The 22,028-nt window shown below is 34.0% G+C and overlaps 2 protein-coding genes across 6 annotated transcripts in view; one reads left to right on the top strand and one right to left on the bottom strand.

The window, feature by feature from the left end:
- Positions 1–28: 28 nt before the first annotated feature.
- Positions 29–15,357, bottom strand: LOC127063357 (proteoglycan 4). Of its 2 annotated transcripts, none has more exons than XM_050993069.1 (11): positions 15,193–15,357; positions 7,760–7,913; positions 7,007–7,136; positions 6,593–6,710; positions 4,419–4,500; positions 3,315–3,366; positions 3,138–3,237; positions 2,961–3,054; positions 1,618–2,636; positions 1,326–1,532; positions 29–1,251 (listed from the first exon to the last, which is right to left on the bottom strand). In XM_050993069.1, the coding sequence occupies exons 2-11, from the start codon at positions 7,881–7,883 to the stop codon at positions 1,117–1,119; spliced, it is 2,061 nt and encodes a 686-aa protein (XP_050849026.1). In that variant the 5' UTR covers positions 7,884–7,913; positions 15,193–15,357; the 3' UTR covers positions 29–1,116. The 2 variants fall into 2 exon arrangements, with proteins under 2 accessions (XP_050849026.1, XP_050849024.1); XM_050993067.1 differs by lacking the exon at positions 15,193–15,357 and adding an exon at positions 14,406–14,618.
- Positions 15,358–18,731: 3,374 nt separating this feature from the next.
- The window catches only part of LOC127063462 (tyrosine-protein phosphatase 10D), a 36,665-nt gene continuing 33,368 nt past the window's right edge, over positions 18,732–22,028 (top strand). For 2 of the 4 annotated variants that reach the window (XM_050993293.1, XM_050993292.1), the window contains exon 1: positions 18,735–20,560. In XM_050993293.1, the coding sequence (XP_050849250.1) occupies positions 20,474–20,560 (87 nt within the window). In that variant the 5' untranslated portion in view covers positions 18,735–20,473. Of the gene's footprint in view, positions 20,561–22,028 lie in introns of all 4 variants that reach the window. The other 2 variants (XM_050993295.1, XM_050993291.1) reach the window with 2 other exon arrangements.

The raw sequence follows: 22,028 nt of genomic DNA, 5'->3' as shown, positions 1-22,028 counted from the left end.
TCATAATATAAGAAAAGGAATAGTCATACTGTATTTTAGAAACAGCATGTAATTTATTAAAATGCGACTTATTATTACTATACATAGGATGCATGCAAAACATGGCACAGTTTTTATATACAATAATGAGTAGCAATTATCTTTATTATTTTGCAATGCTTATCAATATACTTATGTACGTAATATAGTTGTAATATAGCATTACATCTATATACAATTCTTATTAAATTTATATATGACATCAATATACTAAAATCATTATAGCACCATAATTCACGGCATTGCACTATGGTTAAAAAGTTTCTTACATACTAATTGTTAGAAATATTTAATGAGATTTTTTAAATCTAAAATACATAAATTGTAAAAATTAGTTAAGCACACAGAGATTATTTTATGATATGATCTTCTTACTTATACGTCAACCCATATATTTATTTGTCCTTTATGATTGCTTTACAGTAGTACAAATCATATGTGCATGCTTTTAAGTAGCACATAATCGTAGATTAACTTTCTGTATAGATAATTTCTAATTTTTTATATATAGATAATATTATATATTATTTCTACCAAAGAGAGCATATATAAACTTGTTATAAGTAAGCAATTTATACAAAGATTAAAGTCAATGAACCTATGACAATATCTTCACATATATAGCATGATGCTAATTGGTCAATTATACACTAAAATAAATTCTTTCTATATTATATATTATTATATCAAATATGATATTGTAAGAAAATATAAGAAACTTATAATTATTAATGAAAGTATCTATATAATGGAAATAGAAATAAATAGTTTATGATTATCTAATGACACATGAAAATACACTTGTATATTAAGAGAATTAAATTTGATTTCTCAATATACATAATCATGTAATCTATCCATTAACTATTTATTAAACAGAATAACAAGTGTATTTTATTTATATTAAGATTATTAGATATTCAAAATATTGGCAAGAAGAAAAAAACATAATCTACTTAATTATGTACCAAAAAGCCTTGAGTTGATATTTGGACATACAGTGGAAGACGCAAATAACAATATTATCTTTCTTTTTTTGTTAGCATACCCTACCAGTATAGTTACTTTTCAATTAAATTACATAATCACACATGGTAAGGCACAACAGAGTGGTAGGCAAACAGGTACAACTGCTGCTCCACTAGAGGATTTACTTTTACTCTTGCTAGATGCCTCATATTCGTATTTTGCACTTCCTTTTTGCCATCCTCCCTAAGAAATTAAAACCAGATACTTAGAATAGTTGGAAAAATTAAGAATTGAAAGTATTGTGGAATGATACTTACACTAGATTGTGACATAGCTGCACCAAATTCTTCTTTCTTAGTAAACTCAGCTGAACCAGGAGGATAATATACTGGAGGTCCAGCAACGTTCTTGCTTTTCACCTTAGGCGGAGTGTGAGGCAGAAAATCAACTTCCTTTTTTACGGCCGGTGAGTCTTTCTTTTGTTGTTCTTTCTCTTTCTTCTCAATATCTTCCAGTACCTCACGCTTAAGTGTACACGATTAATATTAATCATAATATTAAGGGATAAGTTCTCATCAATCGGTATTATATATTTTGGTTATACGTTACCTCGGAATCGGAGAACGAAGCCATAAGATCTTCGAGTCTTGCTGGTGGCCCCTGCTGATCGGTACTAGGTCCTGAAGGTTTCGCATTAACAGGATAAACTTGTACACCTCCTGTTGGAAAAGGCTTAGGTAGAAGTACCTCGTGATCTTCGGCGTTTTTATTTGGAGGTACTGTCGTCGTAGTGTTAGAGAATTTATAAACGGTAGTGGTACCAGGTGGAGTTCCTTGAGAAGGTACTGGGTAGTAGTTCGTTTTTGTAGGTGTTCCTGGTTTATCTGGCGTCGGATGTCGTCCAGCAGAAGGTGGTCTGCTCGGATAATGCTCCTCGATTCGATTTATCGTCGTCATGTGAGTTTCATTTATTATAGGCGGTTGATTTTGATAAACGATAGTGGTAGTGTTACCAGGATAATCTGGTCTATCAGACGGTGCTTGTCCATTCGGAAAATTGCCATCTACGTGATAATACTTCTCATTTCTATTGATTGTTGTTCTGGAATCGATATTCGTCTGAGGTGGCGGGCTTGGATGATAATTCTGTGGAAGTGTTCCACTTGACGAAGGTGGCAAACCATGATGGTCCTCGCGATAGAACTTAGTCTCTTTGTGAAGTGCCGTTGATTTTTTCGTCATTTCTATAGGTGGTGGACTACTATATTTGATTGGTCCACCCGATCCACCTGGTATATTCTCGGTTACAGTTTGATAGGTGACCGTTTTATCTGTAGTAGAGGTACCAGTTCTGGGCAGAGTATAGGTAATAGTCTGATCGCCGGGAAGTACGGCGCCTCCTGGCAATGTGCCTCCCGGTAGATATGTTTCTGGTGCTCCTGGTAACTCGTAGGTGTATGTTTTTATGGTTGTCGTTACTTTCGTGTTGGGACCGGGTGCCAAATTGATCGGTATCGCTGGTGTTGGCGATGGTACTGGGACGTATTCCACATTTCCGTATTCCTGGCCGGTGTTCGTATGCACAGTAGTCACTGTATTTTGAATGGGACGTGACTCGGCCTGATAACCTGAGATATTAAAAAATTATTGTCTTAAATTCACGCCAAAATTATTAAAAGGCACTGAACAATAAACACGATCGTACTTAAATTATTCTATTTAATTTTTGTAATTATACGATGTAATTGTCAATTGAGTTCTTCATCTCTTAAATCGTTATCTTGTATTGGTTCTTTTTTTTGTAATTTAATAATGAAGGAAGATCTTAGATGTTAACTAGCACTTTTCTTGATTATTGAATTGTTCTTAACTCAGTATTGTTTTATTATGAAAAATAATTGTGTTACTGTCGTTTTAAATAGAAGGATAATGATACTTAAAGATTTACGTACTAGATGAATCGTGTATATATTTTACATCTCGATATTGAGTTCCAGGAGGAGGTGAAGTTTGAATGGAGTGAGATGCCGGAGTATCGGAAAATACCTAAAATATCAAAAATGTTTAACGATAAATATTATGAATAAATTGACTATTGAATAGATTATTTGTTTTATTGCGATACTCACTAGCTCTCTGTTAACCGTAGACTTTTTAGCGGTAGGTTCAGGACTACGGCGTCCTGTTTGCGTTTTGTTCTCTTCGTAGGTAATCTCATGGATATTATCACTGCAAATATTTTCATATAATATTTTCTCTTTATTTCTATTAAACGTTATTCTGAATGATATAGTGAGTAAACTTACAGCATCGGTGTAGCAGTATTCATCATCGCGTTATCTGCCATTGCCCATGAGTCTGCAAATTTAAAATACATTAACGTCTTTGAAATCGAAACATCAAGATTTATAAAATTCTTATTTGGTAAGCGTAACCTTCCATAACTCAACAGGCCACTTCTCTCTCACGGTCATCTTTCTCTCCTTCTTTCTTTTAAACGAAGAGTAGGAGGAGAAGGAGCCACGCAAAAATTGGGTCAGCGTTCAGCTATACGCGATCCTAATATGGATAGGCTCGAGTATCGTATACATGTACGACGTTATTGCAAGGGAAACGCCAGCAATCTCCAGTTATCTCGATTCAACCGAACATCATGAAAAGTGTCGCTACTTAACGGCACGTTTTGTTTTATTACCATCTTCAGTCTGCGTTTCACATAAAAACTAAACAACTAATTGAGATATTAGATATCGCACGTATTTTGTGATATTTGTGATTTCCATTTATGTAAATTGTAAGATTCTTTATAATGATTTCTTCGTAGTACATTTTTAAATAATTTCGTAGAAATTTCTAAATAAAAATATCGTCATAGCGTTTGCATATAATTCATACGTTCGCATCATTGGTTTCATTATTTTTCTTTGTTTTTTAAGGAGACGATTAAAGAGATAAAATATTTACGAAGAGATCGAAGAAAATTTTTCGGAAGATTTACATTATCAAGATTTACCTGTCTATATTGTATTAAATCGTCGAATCTTTCATTTTATCGTATTCATTGTCAATTAACCGTATACCTGCAAGGCCGTTGCACGCCTTAAAAGGAGCGACACGAGAGACCGGCCGCCCCTTCCTTCTACGATCGCTTAAAACGCGCTCGCACGCAACACGATTCGTCGCGGACACATACGGCCAGTTTATACCAAGAATTAAAGCCTTACCGAACTCTAGAGTTCACTTGTAAAGCTCAAGTCGAATCAAGTTGGTTTATGTATTTTCTTTTTAAATTATTTTGTACAAACATTTATCACGAATGACGATCCATCATCAAGTATAACAAATCGTTGATGCTAAAAATAATTATGATCTAATGCTATATTTGACAAATCAGAATGAGTATAGCTTACCGACTGGTTTTCCATCGATGCTCTTGTTATACTGATAGGAAACCTGTTTATAAGCAACGGTTTTGCTTTGCCCCGGTTGAACCTACACAGGGAATAGAAATTATATTTTGATTGACTCTTAAATCTGGCAATCGATCGAATTTAAATTAATAAAACTCTTCAATTCGAAGAATGATGAACATTTTAATCTTCGATTCATCAATCGAGCAATAGTTTAAAAATGTAAACTATTCATTTGTTCTCATTGCATTCTTTGAAAAAACAATTAGGTTGAATTAATGCGGATACGTGGGTCGTATTTTGAATACATCGACTTTCCTTATATGATCCTGATTAAGAGTATCTATCGTAATTGACGTTGGCGTATTAATATCATATTTTAAAGTATCATGGAATTTTAGTAACGAATCAATGAGATATAGCGTTTACAGAAATTTTTGAGATATCATTCATAATTCGTTCTTCGTATCGCGCTATAAAATATTATATCGAGAGTTGTTTGTGAAAGATACTTGCGATGCATTTCGATTAGTCAATCAACAGTTCTGTTCAAGATTAAGGTATAATTAGAATAAAACTTTATGTAAATCAAATAATCTCTATCGATAACAGTTGAATTATTCATATTTACGTTGAAGTCAAGGATATATATTTACATTGAACTATGAACTTACGATTGGCAGATTAAAATAAAAAATTTCAAATATGTTTTAGCATGAAAAAAGATTCCCGAGTTTCTCGTAGATGCCTTAAGGAGATGTTTTAAAGGAAGAAATCGTGTCCCGTTTGCGGTGTGAGAACGGACGAGCAAATTACATGTACGGTCGATTTATTTTCGTTGAACGTTAGATCGGAGGCCGCAGGAGCTGCGATTATCTTAGTCTCAAGTATAGGCGTGATATCACTCTCTAACGTTTCTAACCAAGGGATCGCATTAAGCGCATGTCGATGTACATATGTACACACCTATATATATGCGTATATATGCATGAGTATACGTAAATACACTTGCGTAGAGATTTTGTCGACACGCAGCTCGAGGGCAAACGCACCGTGCAACGTAATCTTCCGTGTCTATTATCCAAGACGTAAAATCGTAAAGTGACGCGTTTCGAACTGGTAATCGTTGATTAAAAGGTTTGAAAGAGCAGTCACGCGAAGAAATGACGAATGATTCTCACATTAGGTGTTGGAAGCGAAGCGAAGAGAAACGATCACTTGCGACCAAACTTAACTCTTCATAATAGCATATCTCAACTTACGAGCCGCTTTAAATTTTTAATCGGGTGTAAAATAATAATTGCTATCTTACACCAAAGTGAGAAAGGTGATTCATTTCTAATAGATTCCCAGAAAATTTTCGTACAATGTTCTTTCGAGTTTACGAGAATACTAAAAGTGTAATATAAAAGTAATATTTGTAAAAAAAAGTGTAATATTTGTAAAAAAGATAATATTTGTATTATTTAAGTCTTATTTTTTTCCGACACAAAATTAAATATTTCTTAATATTCGAAGATTAATATTTGTTAAATGTAAGTTATACTTTTACTTATTTACACTAGTATAAGTTATATTATTAATTTTACATTATATAATATAATTTTTTAGACGCAAAGCTTAACGAATATTGGATTATAAAGTATTAATGCACATTTAAGAGCATCGAAGAAAATAGCCAGCTTATCGATTTATTACGAATTTAAGTTTGAAGTTCTGTTTTTATTGCAATAGAACAATTCATTTTTGAAACGAACATTTCTGAAATGAATGAAAATTTGCTGATGATCATTTCTTTAATTTTTGCTTAAGTACGCGTTGCTTCTTAACAAGCGATAACATTTTAAATATGTAAATTTAATATTTGATACTCTTTACGTTTCTTTTTTCTCTTTAATTTACATTAATACGTTTAGAGTTTTATGGAGACGAGGAAATACTAGATACTCGTATGCTAATTTGTAATTATCATACATGATTCTTGCTGTTTTTTTCTTTGGTTTTTTTGTCATTAGATAATAGTTTTGATTTTATTCTAACGAGACGTTGTTTTAGCATGAATGATTATTGTGCAAGTTTTCAAAAAAAGCTCAAGGATTTTTTTTTTAATGTTGCATAATCGATGTTACTAATATGATTAACATCGTTATCGATCATAAAATATTAATTCTTACATTTTGGAGTTCTGCATCGAGAAGTTCTAAACCTGGTATACCACTGGGTGCTCCACTGGGAACTGTACTCACAAACTTTTCAGTGGTTGTTTTAGTAGTGCGTGTTGGTGATATAGTCCTGAAAGTTTATTTTTTATAATTATTTTTTGTTAAGATACCTACAGAATTATTATGTTTCGTTTTATAATTTCTTTTTACTACTTTAATTTTTGTATCGTTTAAACGCGAAATCACAGAATTGGTGATAAATGCGTTTAGAATTTATACATTATTTATTATTAAATATAATAACTGAATAAAAGTTATTTATCTTTAAAAGTTTCTTAAGATTTTTAAGTGATTTTTTTTTGTTGATATCACATACCACGCGTTGCATTGGGAAAGAAATGTAATATTTTACGAGAAGACTCTCACCTGCCTTCGGTGACCACTCTAGTTGGATTCGCAGCCACACGGTATTCGACTTGAGGCGAGAGAGCTCTTCCACTTCGACTTGGAGTGGCACTTCTCGAGACGCTAGTCTGAAGATCCTCGAGAAGTGCATCTGAAATTGTTCGAAAAGTGTCGTGTTAATATGACACGAGAGAGAAATTTCATTACTTCTCTAGAAAGAGACATTCTGAACGTGACTAACTTCATGAAGAGGTGTTATTTTATTCAAAGTGAGATTATTTTCGTTAATTCATCTATTTAAAAAATATCACTATCGTATTTCGATTTTGATGGTATCATCGAAAGAATGATCTATGCTACTACTTTCAAATAATTAATAAGTATGATTATTAGCATTAATGTACAGTAGTATACAAAGTGCATTAGCAAAGTGATTGATTTACATTAGTTCTTATACTTATTTCACAAAGAAGGAAAAGTGAGTGGGATGACAAAAGTAAACGACGGGAATAAAATGTCGAGCGTTGCTATTATTGGTGCATGCACGACGCTACGAGATTAGAAAGGCGGACGACGACGATGACGACTACGGTTGGTAATGCATAGGAACAAGACATCTCTTCGACGGTAGAGATTTTAACGCAATTTCGAAAATGGCCGAACGAATTCGCCGCATGGATGGTGACTTTTGAGAAACGTCAGTCACTTAAACGAAGTCGATTAAAAATCGAACAGATAGAATTACGTTGTCTGGTGTCACGTTTAAAGATTTACCTAAATTGTTTTCGAGACTGCCGGCCGTGACTGCGCCGTGGCTTTGGCCAGATATAGGACCGCCATGACTCACGATCTTTCTGCTGGTGTGCGTACTCGTCCTCTCCCTTACAGCCGTTGACATCGCGTTCCTTGTAGCCCTACCTCACGATACCTAAATTAATATTGATAAATTTATTGAATTCAATCAATATTAAATATACAATTCAATTTATTAAAGCAATCATTGTTATATATAATATTCAAGAATAAATTAGATTAGCATATTCAGAAGCATTTGAAAGTTTAATAAATTTTATCAAGCCTCGTATTTTTAATTTATCAGTAATTTAGATTATCGTGGATAATCTCTCTTTGATATTTTATAGATATAAGCGCTCGATAGAAGGCTTTATCTATTTATAGAAGCTTGCATATATTCAAAACACGATAAATGCATAGGAATTGGATCTACGGGTGTGGTGCAGGAACTTTAGTTCGGAGCCGGTTTACCGATAGCACGTCGTGCTCGTAACGCAGGACATCGACATTCGTGTGGGTCGTGATAACATTTTTCCAGCTCCAACAAAATTTGCAAGTATTCGCATAATTATTTACAATTTATCTCAGCTAGTCGAATCTATTCGTAGCTTGTCTTCTATTTAATGTAATATCATTGTCGCTTAACAAATATCTGTATTTCTATAAAGTATAAAAATATCATTCCTAGAATTTAAGTTACATTTTGAAAAGTATTATTTCGAATTGCTTGCCAAGTTTTAATAAAATTTTGATATTAACCAAGATTGAATTTCAAAATTTATTTTAAATTATTGTTCTGCTACTTTAATTTAATTAATACTTCCATTTTACATGACAATTCGTGATTTTATAGCTATATTAAAATACTTTTTTCTATCTATTATATATTCTTTGTACATAAATTCATTAGTAGAAATAACAAATTATTAGTTCCTAAGTAAAAGAATATGCATCGTATTATATAGAGTATACATGGTATATTTTTAGAAAGTTCAAAAGAATCTGTTATGATTTTCCGTGTAAGTTTAAATGGCGATCGATTTTCTCCACGAAAATAAAGCATCCGGTGGTATATTGGGCAGCGATGTGGGAGAATTTAGCTGACTGGATGCTATTTCCTCGAGAAACGCCAAACGTCTTGTTTATTCCGGCTGAGGCACCGATACGAATGGGGCCAAGGGGCCAAGGAGCCTTTCCGAGAATCGACCACTAAGAATCGTTCGCTTGAACGAGCTCCTACGATCTCCACTGAAACGACTTCTTGCTATGAATCGGCTTAAAAGCCGGACGGAACTCGTAATAATCATCGAGCTCGTTACCGACGTGAACAAACGACGAAATTTCCTCACGAAATTCGTGGTTTTTTGAATCGCCTTTTCTACTTTTTCTTCCTTTTCAATTTCGTTGTCGCCATAAAAACGCGAAAAATCATTGTGCTTTCTTGATCTTTCTCTCCCACAATACTTCCTTTCTACTAATTAAGAATTATAGTCCTGAATAAAATCTTGTTGTAATTTTTCTCATCTATACTTGGAACATCGAAAGAAGTTCGCTCAAAGAGTTACATAATATTTTATTTTTCGTAACCATCCAACCGATCTACTAATCTTTTGAATCTAATCAGATAACAGAATAGATTTAATTTATAGGAGATGATGAACGAACAAAAAAATTAGAATAAGTCATGTTATCTATGTTGTTCCGAGGTCGTCGGGAGATCAAGATATTCTTTCGTGGTATTGAGAGGAGGTCCTTCTCAGTCTGTCTTCTCTTTTGACGAAGATTTACGAGTAGTTAACGAGTAGTTAACAAGAGTATGTTTGAGTACGTACACGCGTTCATGGTAGATCGTTAAAAACACTTTAATCGTCCTATACGCCACTGTTAGGAGAACGAAAAAGATAGACGCACGTCCTCGTGACCACTTAAAGGCCTTATGTTGCAAAGGTTATCTCCGAAAATTTTTTTGTAGATCATCTCGAGATCTCAAACTCTAATTCAAAGTCGACCGACGATGTTTTGTACACACGTTACATATGTATATGAATATATACATACGTATGTACAAATATAGAGTATACGTAATTATTCGATCACTCTCCCTCACTCTCTAGAACGATATTTGCAATACAGTGGCGTAATCACTATGAAGAAAAGATTAAATTTTCATAAGTAAAGCTTTTCATGTTACTTTATTATAAAATATCATTCTTATGCAATGTCTTTTTTTATTTAAAATTCCGAACGCGAGAAAAAATTATTTAACATTTCAACATCGAATTCGTTATCAATTTAATGAACATTTTTTGTTTCAGGGAAATATTTAAGCATCGTTTGTTAACATTTCCATTGGAATATTATTTACGATTATTCTATAGAAACAAATCATTCAGTGTAGATTTAGATAGAATCGATAGATCAGTTACTACACATTAACAAATATGGTAAACTGAAGAGTTTTTGTGATTACGCCACTGTCAACTACGATGTAACCGCCTTTAAGTACATCGTTAACAACGAGTTACAGTGTTGGTGACATTGTGCACCGTGACTCAAGGACCACGCGTTAATCAAAATGACGATGACTGTGATTGCGTTTGTTTCGAGGACGTATTTGTCATTATAAGTTTTGGCGAAAAGCGTTTAATAGTTACATTCTTTTTTTAGTTCATTTATATTCTTCGTTCTTCGAGGAATCATCCAATAATTCAAATGATTTACAATTCGTTTTCGCTCAAAAGAGAATGCCAAATTGCATCTCTCTCTTTTCTTTCTCTTTTGAATTTCGAATCTGAAATAGTATACAAGAAAGATAAAAGCGTAGGTATTTTATTTAGGATCGCGATACTAGAAACACAATATACATTTAAAATCATTATTCTAAGCCATTTATAATATCGACATGCTTTTGCAATTTATATTTGCAAATGTAATCAAGGTTCTACTCGTCACGCATTTCATAAAAATGAACCTTCGCTCTTTTGCAATCATTAGTATGTACATAGTACATACAACCTTCTCGATAGTTACATTGACAAGATTGTTATTGCCAATGAAAAATGGAAACGTACAGCAAAATTAACAGTGTTCACTTATTGTATTATTTTCATTTCGTTTTCTTTAGTTCTATCGTTAATTTTTTTAGGATATCAAAGTTTATTAATCTTATATAATATAAAAGAGTCGGTATGACTCATCTATATATATATATATATATATATATATATATATATATATATATCACTGGCTTTTTCGAGAATTCAGAAGTTTAAATATACCTTGAAAATTTGAAAATAATGGAAGTATAAAACAGTATTGGTTTGTGATATTGGTTTGTGATATTGATAATTTATGCACAGATAAAATGTTTTACGATATCGATCGTGCAATAGATTATATGTATTTTAAAAGAATTTAATGAAAAAATTCGATGAATCATAGATAATGAAATCTTGCTATTGCAATTTCCAAAAGCTAATGAATAGACAAATATTCGTTACGAATATTTTTTTTAATCAAAAAAATTTACGTTCGTACAAAGGAAGTGATTATCCAATATGGAAGTGTAAACAGTGATACAAGTAGGAGAATTACATGGAATACGAACGATAACACAGCCGTTCGATCGGGCTTATTAAATTTCAGTTTACGTTCGAAAGAACATATGTCCGATCATGTAGAATTTCCTAATAGGAAGTCTTTATTGATAATTAACATCGTTTCATTTATTTAATCCAATTTAATCTGTATATTTGACATAGATCGTCGATTAGTAATAAGTTTTTGATATAATAAATTATAGCATAAATAATTAAAGTTATAGAATACGTTTTAATTGAAAATAGTATAAAATGACTACAACTAATTAAATTTATTAAAAATCGTTACAAAATCTTTCTATGTTCGTTTAACAAATTCGTTAGATAGTTTGTCAGGCAATTTATTAAATTCCGGTTAGTCCTTTGATGAATTTTAATCGTCAACTTTTATATTCCTTAATAAATATAATTATGATACGTCCCATTCAAGTTATTTCACAAGTGTAATTTTCGTAAGACGACCTTGTGTTCGGTTACTAATAGATCGAGCATGTATAACCTTAGCTTTCTCTCTGTTAACAAGGCATTCTCCTATATCGAATTTCCTCGATGCCGAAGGGAAGAGAACCTAAGAAATTCCAAGGTTAGTATGGCAACCTCTGTCAAAACGCGTTCCCCTCTTGAACCCATAGCAACTCAAATGGAAAGAAATCCTTAATATTTTTCCAAGTGAATAAATACTCCATTACATGAAAAGAGGACAGTATGATTTTTTTCTTTTAGTTCCTTCTTATTTATTCGATAGGATAACAATAGTTGGCATCTTTTATCAGATGAAAATGGAGATTAGTATTATTGTTTGCTTAAATGTAATTAGCAAAAGAACTATTATAAAATAGTCTTCAATTCTACTATGCAAAATCTAAAAATATTACTCTACTTCAATATGGAGAAAAATAATATTTTACGAATGTACTATAGAATATAGGTAGTTCACGATTTTATGAATTAATTTTTTACGATCCTTTTTCCGTAAAGTAAACATATATGAAGTGAAAATTCACATTTCCTACGAACCCAATGTAGTAAATATGTCTGTTGTTTCTGATAATACATTTTTCCCATTAAAAAATTTAATCGTGTTAAATAAAAGATAAGTATTTTTGATATATCATATAAAAAAAATTTTAAAGCCGATAATTTGTAAAACGAGAACTAACTATATAGGTATATATATATATATATATATATATATATATATATATATATATGCGCGCGCGTGCGTGTGTATATGTATACATATATATATAACGTATGACATTACGTGGGTGACGAGCTGCCTGACCAACCGGCGGCGCCCGGAATCTCGTCTCATCTCCTTTTTATCTCTTTCTTCTCTCGCGCCGCCATCTTACCCTCCTCCAACCGTTGGCCACCGATCTTCGTTCTTTGTTTGATCCGCATAAATATAACACTCTCACCTAACACGAGCTAGAGATTTTCTATATTTTGCGTAGTTATTAGTCGGATTATCGAATGAATAGTCACAAAATTCATAAAATCTTAAGAGAGCTACTTGTCATACTTTTTCTATTATTTCTCATATTTATAATCTTATGTACTATTATCAGTTGATTAATTATTTATTTACTGATATATCCTCAATCATTTAATTATTTGGCAAGATATTTTCTTATTTTATAATAGAGTTCCCTATATATAATACATATTTATATTCGTATATGTAAATATAAATATTTTTCAATTTATAATTTCTCTTAAAAAAAATTCTATGCATATCTACAAGTAATATTTTATTATCATTCGCTCATATTTCACGTAAAAAGGACGTCGTGGAGTCGTATAAAATCACGAAACTACATCGGCGAACCTGAATCTATTCTTGGCTTGCTACCTAGTGGTAGTAGTCGCACAAAGTTTCGTACCAACGGCTTTTTGGCGTTATGCCTATTTTTGCTCTTGCTTTCGTCCTTCAACGTCCCATTTACCCCGCTACACAAAAGTTCACATTTATTATATTGGAACCAAAGAAACTTTTCTTTTCTATCGCGTATCGATATGCGTTTATGGTGATTCGGTGATTTATTATGTAATGTACGAATTTTGTTATATTTAATATTTCTATAAAACAAAAAGAATTCAAAGACGATAAAGAGAAACATGAATAATTCGCCATTTCGATGGACACGTATTCATGATTGCGAAAACCTATAGAACGAGTTATACATTGGTAAAATCTCTATAAAAACGTGAAGAGAGATTTGACCTTCCACCTATCCAAGGAAAAGAATCGTTTGGATCGTTTGGTCATCGGATTACGTATGCCAACAAGAATGTTTGATATTTATCGTCGTGAAGCTACCATACGTGTGATGTATTCATTCTCTATACTTTTATGTCTGTTAATGAATTATTTTTATATTGTATGAAACGACGAAGCTGCAGAAATCAACTATAGATACCGGTTATATATTTAGTTGAATTTAAATATAAAAAGAAAGATCACAACGCGTTAAATAACGACACATGTAGTATAATGCCATCCACTGTTTATGAGTACTCGAACCTGTTAAGATGCTTTTTTCTGGTCGTAAAGAGACTAATCACTGTACAGTGTGCATTGACAGACCACGTCAATATATGCTGAATTGATCTTTAAATACTTCATCTCAAATTGAAAACACTGAAGATTTTCCTAAAGATATAATTAATTTCTAAAATATTAATTAATAATTGTGGTAATAATTACAATACAAATTAGTTGATAAATCATGACATATGGAAAAATTGGTCGATCTTCGAATTATATGAATTTCTTTTTTAATTTGACGAAGATCATAAAATCGATTGGAGATTCATTAAATGACAGAATTGATCTCAGTTTTGCATATTGCTTCGTGCTAGGTAAAAATTGGCCAAATTTAGAAAACAATAAAAAATAATGAGTTCCTTGTGGCGGAGGAATGTAATTAGCGATATGAATGATAAATCATAAGTTCTATAACAGTGAATCCAATCTTGCAGATGATTACTTATAGATCTGTGAATCTAAGATCATTTCTCACCTCGCGAGAAAGGAACTAATCCCAATTTGATTTTGTTGAAACGACACACCGACGATTCAATTAATTTTTTCGTTTCGTTTTTTTTCGTTTTTCCTCTTGATCGCGTGTCACGAGATAGATTAAGTAAGATCGGATCGACGGATCAATGGATCGCGATCAAGAAGACGTTTCACCGAGAGACACCGCAGTGGCCGTCAGTCTAGAACTGGTTGTATCCACTTGAGCCTACGTTCGCGGGAGTTCGCCGATACACGCCACGAATTGTACGCACGCACGCATGCGCGAACGCGAGTGTAGCGTAAGCGCTCGTCAGGTGTTCGCCCATTGCTTCTTTTTTGATTTTATCCTCTTCTTTCATTCTCAAAATTTGAGCAAATCTTGCTTCATCTTTTTCTGGTTTTTTATTATCAACATCTTTAACTTGTGACATTTAAATCTGGTGTAGTCTTAAGATATACAGATATATTATTCATTTTATGAGAAATTTTTTATTATGATAGTTGTAATTTAAAAAAATGTAATTAAACCAATGATAATAATGATATTCTTTAATTATCAGTGAATCTTTAATAATCTTTAGATCGTAATGTCAGTAACGATACCATATTAATTAATAACTATAATTTTTTATATATCGATAAATTAAGTATCATATGTATATACATAAGTAGATACAGAAATATACACGTACAACTTTAAATATCTGTTTAAATCTAATATTTATTAACTTTACGATATATTTTTGCATGTTTAAGAATTTATACACAGATTTGATGAGTCTACTTACATCTGTTCGAACTCTGTTATCTCTGTTTGAAGAACCCAAACTCTCTGCAAGTAAGATAATTAGCCATTGAATGTAAAATTTAACACTCTTCACTTGCAAATTTAACTTTCAGTTTACTTTGACGTGGTATAAAGATGTAACAGTCACGTAGATAGATTTGGTTTTTCCTTTCTATTTTTTTTTTTCTTTTCGTGAAGATATTTTGTCGCGTAAACGCAGGTGCGCTTAAAGAACCCGTCGGAAAAGCGCGGGCACAGCCTGCTTGGTCAGTGCATTCGCGGAAGTCGTACTTCTATCTGCAGGGACGCATCCGTTCACATCTTGCACACGATTAAGGCATGATCTTGTAACGCTTACGATTCCAATCAAGGACGTTTATTCGTACGTGCTTAAAATGAATTTTTGTATTATTTCGAAGTGATTAAAAATTATATCGAAATACTTTTTTCTTTTATTATCACGAAATGAAATGGGATAAGGCAGTTTGTTTTTGATTTATTTTTCGTTATCTTTTTCTTATCATATTATTTATAAAAACTAATGTAACATCGCTAAACGTATTTTAGTTGTAAATCACGATTTCGTGGAATTGTAATCGATGACATCTCGTCAATCCATACCTTTTATTTCTTTTCTGTCGCCCACGTTACCATAGTGACTGCCTACAGCTCCACCGCAAGAATCGTTGTTTATGGTAATAACTTAGTATGGCGGATACATCGATGACGACGTTCTGTGTTGCTTATGTATAGAAATAGTTTAATCTTGACCATTTCCGCTCGATTACTTCGAAGATTTTCTCCGTTTAATGTTCGATTAACATACATGTTGAGAAAGAATAAGCGTACAATAAAAAGATCATTCGATAGATTAGAAAACAGAAGACTATTCGTGTACAAATTCTGATGTCGTTGAAACTTGATTTTGCTTGGCACGAGAGACCACGATTACTCCGACACACGCTGCATACAAATAATCGACCGTTTCGACGGTGACGTCATCGTAAATAAAACGAGAGAAAAAGAAACAGCAACCTGACTTATCGCTGACATCATTTTTCTGATCGTTCGAGGCGACGACAGCCTCCACGTTTTCTTATTTTTAATGAACAACTATCTTCAATGTCTCGTGATTGGAGCTAAAATAAAATGCTTCTTGTTAATTATATGATTACTTTTCTCGTATAAGAAAAGACGTTAGAATTAAAGTGTAATGTGAATATTCTCTATTTTTATATTTTATTTAAGATAAATGCTTTTTTACGAAAGTTATTTTTAGTAGTTCGATAAAATTATTTATATATAAAAAAATTCTACGGTTCTTTTATTTCTTAATCAAGTATTTTAAATGTGATAAGAAGAGGGCGCCAAAAGTTCACATTTGAATCTTAAAATAAACGGCGCGTATACGTTTAAAAATATCGCGCAAGAGGTCGTTGTTGGACATTGAAAATGGCTTTCTCTTTGCTCTCTAAGCGGATGTACCAGCCATCGTCGCGACAGAAAATTCTATTATCGACATTGATATCTTCAAAAAAAGAAGAATAAGCAAAAAATTTAAGAATAAAAAGGTATTATTTTCTTATTGAACAATATGCAATATAAAATGACTTTGTATTAGCTTATAATTTTATAAGTTCATGGACAATATCTCTTTCGATGAAGGAATTTTTCGATAACGCGAGTAGAATATTTATTTACACAAATGTTTGATTTAAAAACCGATTATCAATTACCCCTTCTCTTTTTCAATTTTATTATGAATTCAAATAACAAACAGAAGAATTATACACGTTCTGGTAAAGGTATGACAAACTATAACAAGCTTAACCACCATATGTGATAGATATTATCGTCTCGTAGAATATAGCTCGTAATTAGAATATTTCACTCATGTTTCTTCTTTCTCTATCGAATTCGATAATAAGTTAAATATATTTTTTGATTTTCTAAATGATAACTTTCGAAGTTGAACTCTTTTTATGTTCGAAGGTTAACCGAAGTAAATTTTTTTTCACAACGTCGGGAAACTCGACGCAAAGAGAAAAAGCGAATTATCATAAACATGTGACGTAATCTCATTTATATTTCACGTCGGCAACTTTCAAAGCTATCCCGAGCAAACCTACCCATTGTCTAATATCTCGGACTTTCTTCGCACCGTTATTCGAACGAGCATGCGCAAGACGCTTCAACAGTAACGTGTCATTTGAATCGAATACCCCGTATAAAAAGGATGAAACCTATCGTTATTTCTTTTCCATCGTATTAGGGGTGTGATCCATAAGCGATTGAAATCATATTTTATCGTGAGTATAGTAATATAAACTAAGAATAGTATAAACTAAGTTAGCAAATAAAACTTTGTCTCTGAAATTAACATTAGACATTTTTAAGACTATGAAAAATCAGAATTATAGCGAGAGATTGTAACAGTTTAAATAATCGATCGAAAATATTCTTTCCAGTATTTTTCTCTTCAACAGTTAATATATAGAATGAACTTTCCAATGAAAGTATATAATCGGTTTTGAACAGCACGTAAATAACATTATGATATGACATAGAGATAATTTAGAGGTATACGTCACAAGGCTATTCAATTTGGGATTATGTGGTCGGTAATTATCGCCACGGGCGTCAAGTTTATACATGAGATTCACACCGATGGAGTTACGAAAGGGTGATCGCACGGTGCGGATAATTTGAGTAACGAAGGAGGGTGACGGAACGACGGATGAATAGCTTGTAAAGCTCGAGATACACCTGTATGGTGTCTGTGTTTCTATAGTTATCAATTTTATCTTTAAAATATCAAACATTAAAAACGAGTTATTGTTTAAAATATGATTAATCTGTTCTTAGAAATGAGATTCGATGAAACGACCAGCAGAGAAAGTGTGATCTTGTTTTGAGAGCGTCGAAAGTATCTCTCCTCTTGTACGACAAGAATTATTTTTGATCGCTCGAGTGTCGTCCAGGCACATATACGCTACTGGTAGAAGCGCGCGTGCGTCGTGGACCGCGCGTGTGTGTACGCGTTAAGAATACTCTCGCTTACTAGTCGACAGTGGGCGGGTAGAGAAATAGTGGGGAGAAGAACGTGCGTCGGTGAAGGCAGACAAATAGGAGCGAACATTGGCGTAACTCAAACATTCTATTTTACCAATTTTATCGTACGAACATGTCGATAACGATCTTAAATTAAATTAGATTGAGAAAATTATTATAATTTTCTAACGAATCTCGAATGCATCAAATAACGGATTAGAAAGTTAGAAAATGAAATGAATTTTTTCTTTCAAAACTTGTAGATATCATATAAAAATTTAGATTTGTAAACGTTATTCAAGTATCAAAAAGATCATTTAAAACATTACTTTTTCACCATTAATTTTTTTAATGTATAAGAAAAGAGAAAATGATCGTTTTTATAATTCCTTTAAGGCATTGCCAAGTTTATTTCGGAGTAGATGGCGTCGTGTCGATGCGAAATCTACGCCTATGAGGCGCCGAGAGTGATAGTGGGGAGAAGTTTAGAGAGAAAAGAGGGGACAGTAATGGCGAGGATCGGTCATGGTGGGGAGTCAGAGTGGTATCCGGCTGGGGCTAGCCCCAGGTCTCTTGGTGGAGGATGAGGAGAGATGGGGAGACGGTGAAACGAGTGGAATGGAAAGGCAGTCAGCGGGGTCGCCGAGTCGAAGAGACGAGTGAGCAGACGAGGGAGCGAACATCGCGGCAAAGCCAAGAGCGCTGTTTGCCCGGCGCTTTCCTCGATCGAGCCACGGCACGCTCGTCTTCGTCGTCATCGTCATCGTTGTTATCGTCACGTGTCATTAAAAGTGTCGTTTTTCGTTTCTTTCATAATAGAAAAGAAAGTTTGCGAATTCAAAAGTGTCCTTTCTCAAGTATATAGGAATCCCATTAAAAAATGAAAGGATAGGAGATATCCTGTGTCTTTTTTCTCTTTCGAAATTTCTTTTTTTTTTTCAATCGCCGTTTCACTATTTTCCAAGTTTTCTCTTCTATTCTCATTCCAATTCCTTTCGCGTCCTTGTTCAATTCAGGTAGTCTGATAAATCGTCTTCTTCCTGGTCACCTGCTCATCCAAATTTTCTACCACCAACACCACCTACGCGAGCCGTGCCCTCTTTAATCGTGACAGTTCGAGCGAGGAACAGATTAAGTCATGTTTCTCGAAAGTTTTCACTGATGCTTTCAAGTGATCTAGCAAGAAATCATCATTAAATCGTCAAGAGAAAAAAAGTATTATATTTTGAGCACAAGATGACAGTACTTTGTGTCAAGAAAAACAAAGCCCGTTATCAGAGAGTGTCGAAGGCAAGTAGGAACGGAGATTTAAAGTGAAAGTCCGTGAATTTATAAGGTATACTTGGACACTGGATAACGGTAGAAGGATGATGGAGTTCGAGGTGTCGTGAGAAGAAAGACCGACTGGGGTCTTCTTCGAAAGAATCTTTTGGAAGAAAGAATCTTTCGGAAAAGCAAAAAAGAAGGAACGGGAAGACGAAAGAAAAGTATTTGTCGTCTATTCGGTCGATAAAGCTCGTCGAGCCGGTCGGAGTCTAGACGGATATGGCTACTGTTGTTCCTTCCACCGGTGCTGTTGCTGCTGGTGCTGTTCCTCGGCTTTTCCATCACCATCGTCATCGCAGCACACGTCGCCACCACTACCAGGTACTACGTCGTCAGCCGTGTAGTAGCAAGTCAGGCGAACAGGTGCTGCTACTGCTGCTGCTGCTGCTGCTCCTACCCTCCTCCTCCTCCTCCTCCTTCTCCTCTATCTCCTCCACCTCCTCCCCTACCTTCTACGTCGTCGTTCAGGATAGGATTCGGCGAGACCTCTCGTGATAGCGGACACACGAGTCTCGAGCTACGGAACGACTTCTCCGTTGCTTGTTCTTCTCTTCGTCAAACGTAGTTGTCGATCGATTTGTCAGGCCACGCACATTCCGCGCGCATTCCCGCTATTCTTAGTGGTGTAGGTGTTCGTTTCTCTTTCTCTTTCTTTTTCTTTCCCTTTCCCTTTTTTTTACTCTCTTATCCTCTTTGTCATTTTCCTTGTCTTCGTCTTCTTGGTGTATTTATGATATAGTGTAGTGCGTGTGCAAGTGGGCTACGAGAAAGGGATTGGAAAGGGTGAAGAAGTCGAAGAAGAGGTAGAAAGGAATTAAAAGGGAGAAAAAAGAAGAAAAAAAAGATAACATCACAGGAGAAGGACCGTCGACGTCATTGCGCGCGTCTGGCCTTCTCGCCGGAGGATGACGAGCATGCGAAGGGTCGACTATCCGCGACCGATTTCACGGATCTGTGGGACTCTTCTTTTGTTACTGATATTACTGACTGAGGTATGTTTCTACTCGACGATACTCGATGACAATCCGGTATTTTCAAATGGATGATTAGATTGTGAATTATAAAATGTATATTGTATCAAAATTTTTACTTTTGTTCTTATTATTTCCCATAATTTAAAATACAAATTGCCTATCGTGACGATAAGAAGTTCCATGGTTTCTATTTAACGCCTTACATCATTAATTCGATTCGCGATAATAACGTGACGCGTTCAGCTTGTTTTTTTTTCTTTTTTTTTTTCTTGAAAATCTTACCATTTTTTTTCTTCGTAGTGTCACGTTCAAGGAGACGGACGTACTTCCTTCTTGATTATTTCCTCCTGATCTCGCATAAAAGTTCAATTTACTTTATAAGTCACGCTTTAAGGTCGATATCGAAAGCACTTAAGTTTTATTTGAAGATTAAGCTCTTGAGTTCCAAGTATGATTGACAATATTTTTTTAAGCGTAGCGTCCTCGAATGGATGGATATCTATAATACATTTATGATAATTTTTGATATGATAGAATATTTGAATGATAACGAATAGAATGGCTCGACAATGTCGGCTATCTGGGACATTTCGTAGTAACGTGTCCTTCTGTGACACGGTGTATGGGAATACGTAAGTGTACTAGAATAAAACGTCGTACGTTCACTCGCTTTCGATTATCCCCGATTACGGTTTTCCACTTTGTCGACATCCTTTTGTTGTCAATGCAAAACAGCATTAGAGACAGAAACATTGACACTCGATCGAGAAAATCTTTAATGAAAGTTCGAGGATGATCAACGCGGAAGTATAGGTGACAAATGAACTAAATTGAATCATCGAACGAGAAGTGGAACGAGCCTCTTGAAAATTTTTACGATAGACAGTAGTGGATAGTCGATGGCACGATTCGTGGTCAGCGATCGGTGAAGGGGAACACGACCGACATCCAGTCTTCTTTGCTCGGCCGATTCGTGTCTCCAGGTTGCGAAACCTCCTTGACTTTCTCAACGTTCGAGTGCAAATACGATGTTTTGAATACCGACGTCGCGACTGACCCCGAATCGGATCGAAAATGGTGTACTCGTTTGTTTGTTTCGTTGTACACAAGTTGTTAAAAAAAGATTCCGATGAATCGACCGTATTTGATTTTTTTCTTTTTTTTTTTCTCATCATGATTTCTTAGGGGGTTTGTCTTGTGGCCTATAAGAGTAAATGATATTCGTGATGTACAACGAAAGATAGACGATGTATTTGTAATAAGTGTTTATTATTTTGCAACGAGTGCAAAAGTTAAAGCACGTAGTAGAGCGTACTTGTTGACACGAATGTGTACTTGGAATATCTTTTTCAATATGTTATCAACGAAATTTTAGACAACTAATAATACATTTTTCGTATTTCATTTCGTTTTAAATTCATTTGATTGATTACGAAAACAAAAAATCGCATAGTAAATTGAGCAAGTATTGCATTAACGTCACTGT

Source organism: Vespula vulgaris, chromosome 4 (genome assembly GCF_905475345.1).
Source record: "Vespula vulgaris chromosome 4, iyVesVulg1.1, whole genome shotgun sequence".
Classification (NCBI taxonomy): domain Eukaryota; kingdom Metazoa; phylum Arthropoda; class Insecta; order Hymenoptera; family Vespidae; genus Vespula; species Vespula vulgaris.
The sequence above is the reverse complement of the archived record's forward strand: the minus strand, read 5'-3'. Positions and strand labels throughout refer to the sequence as shown.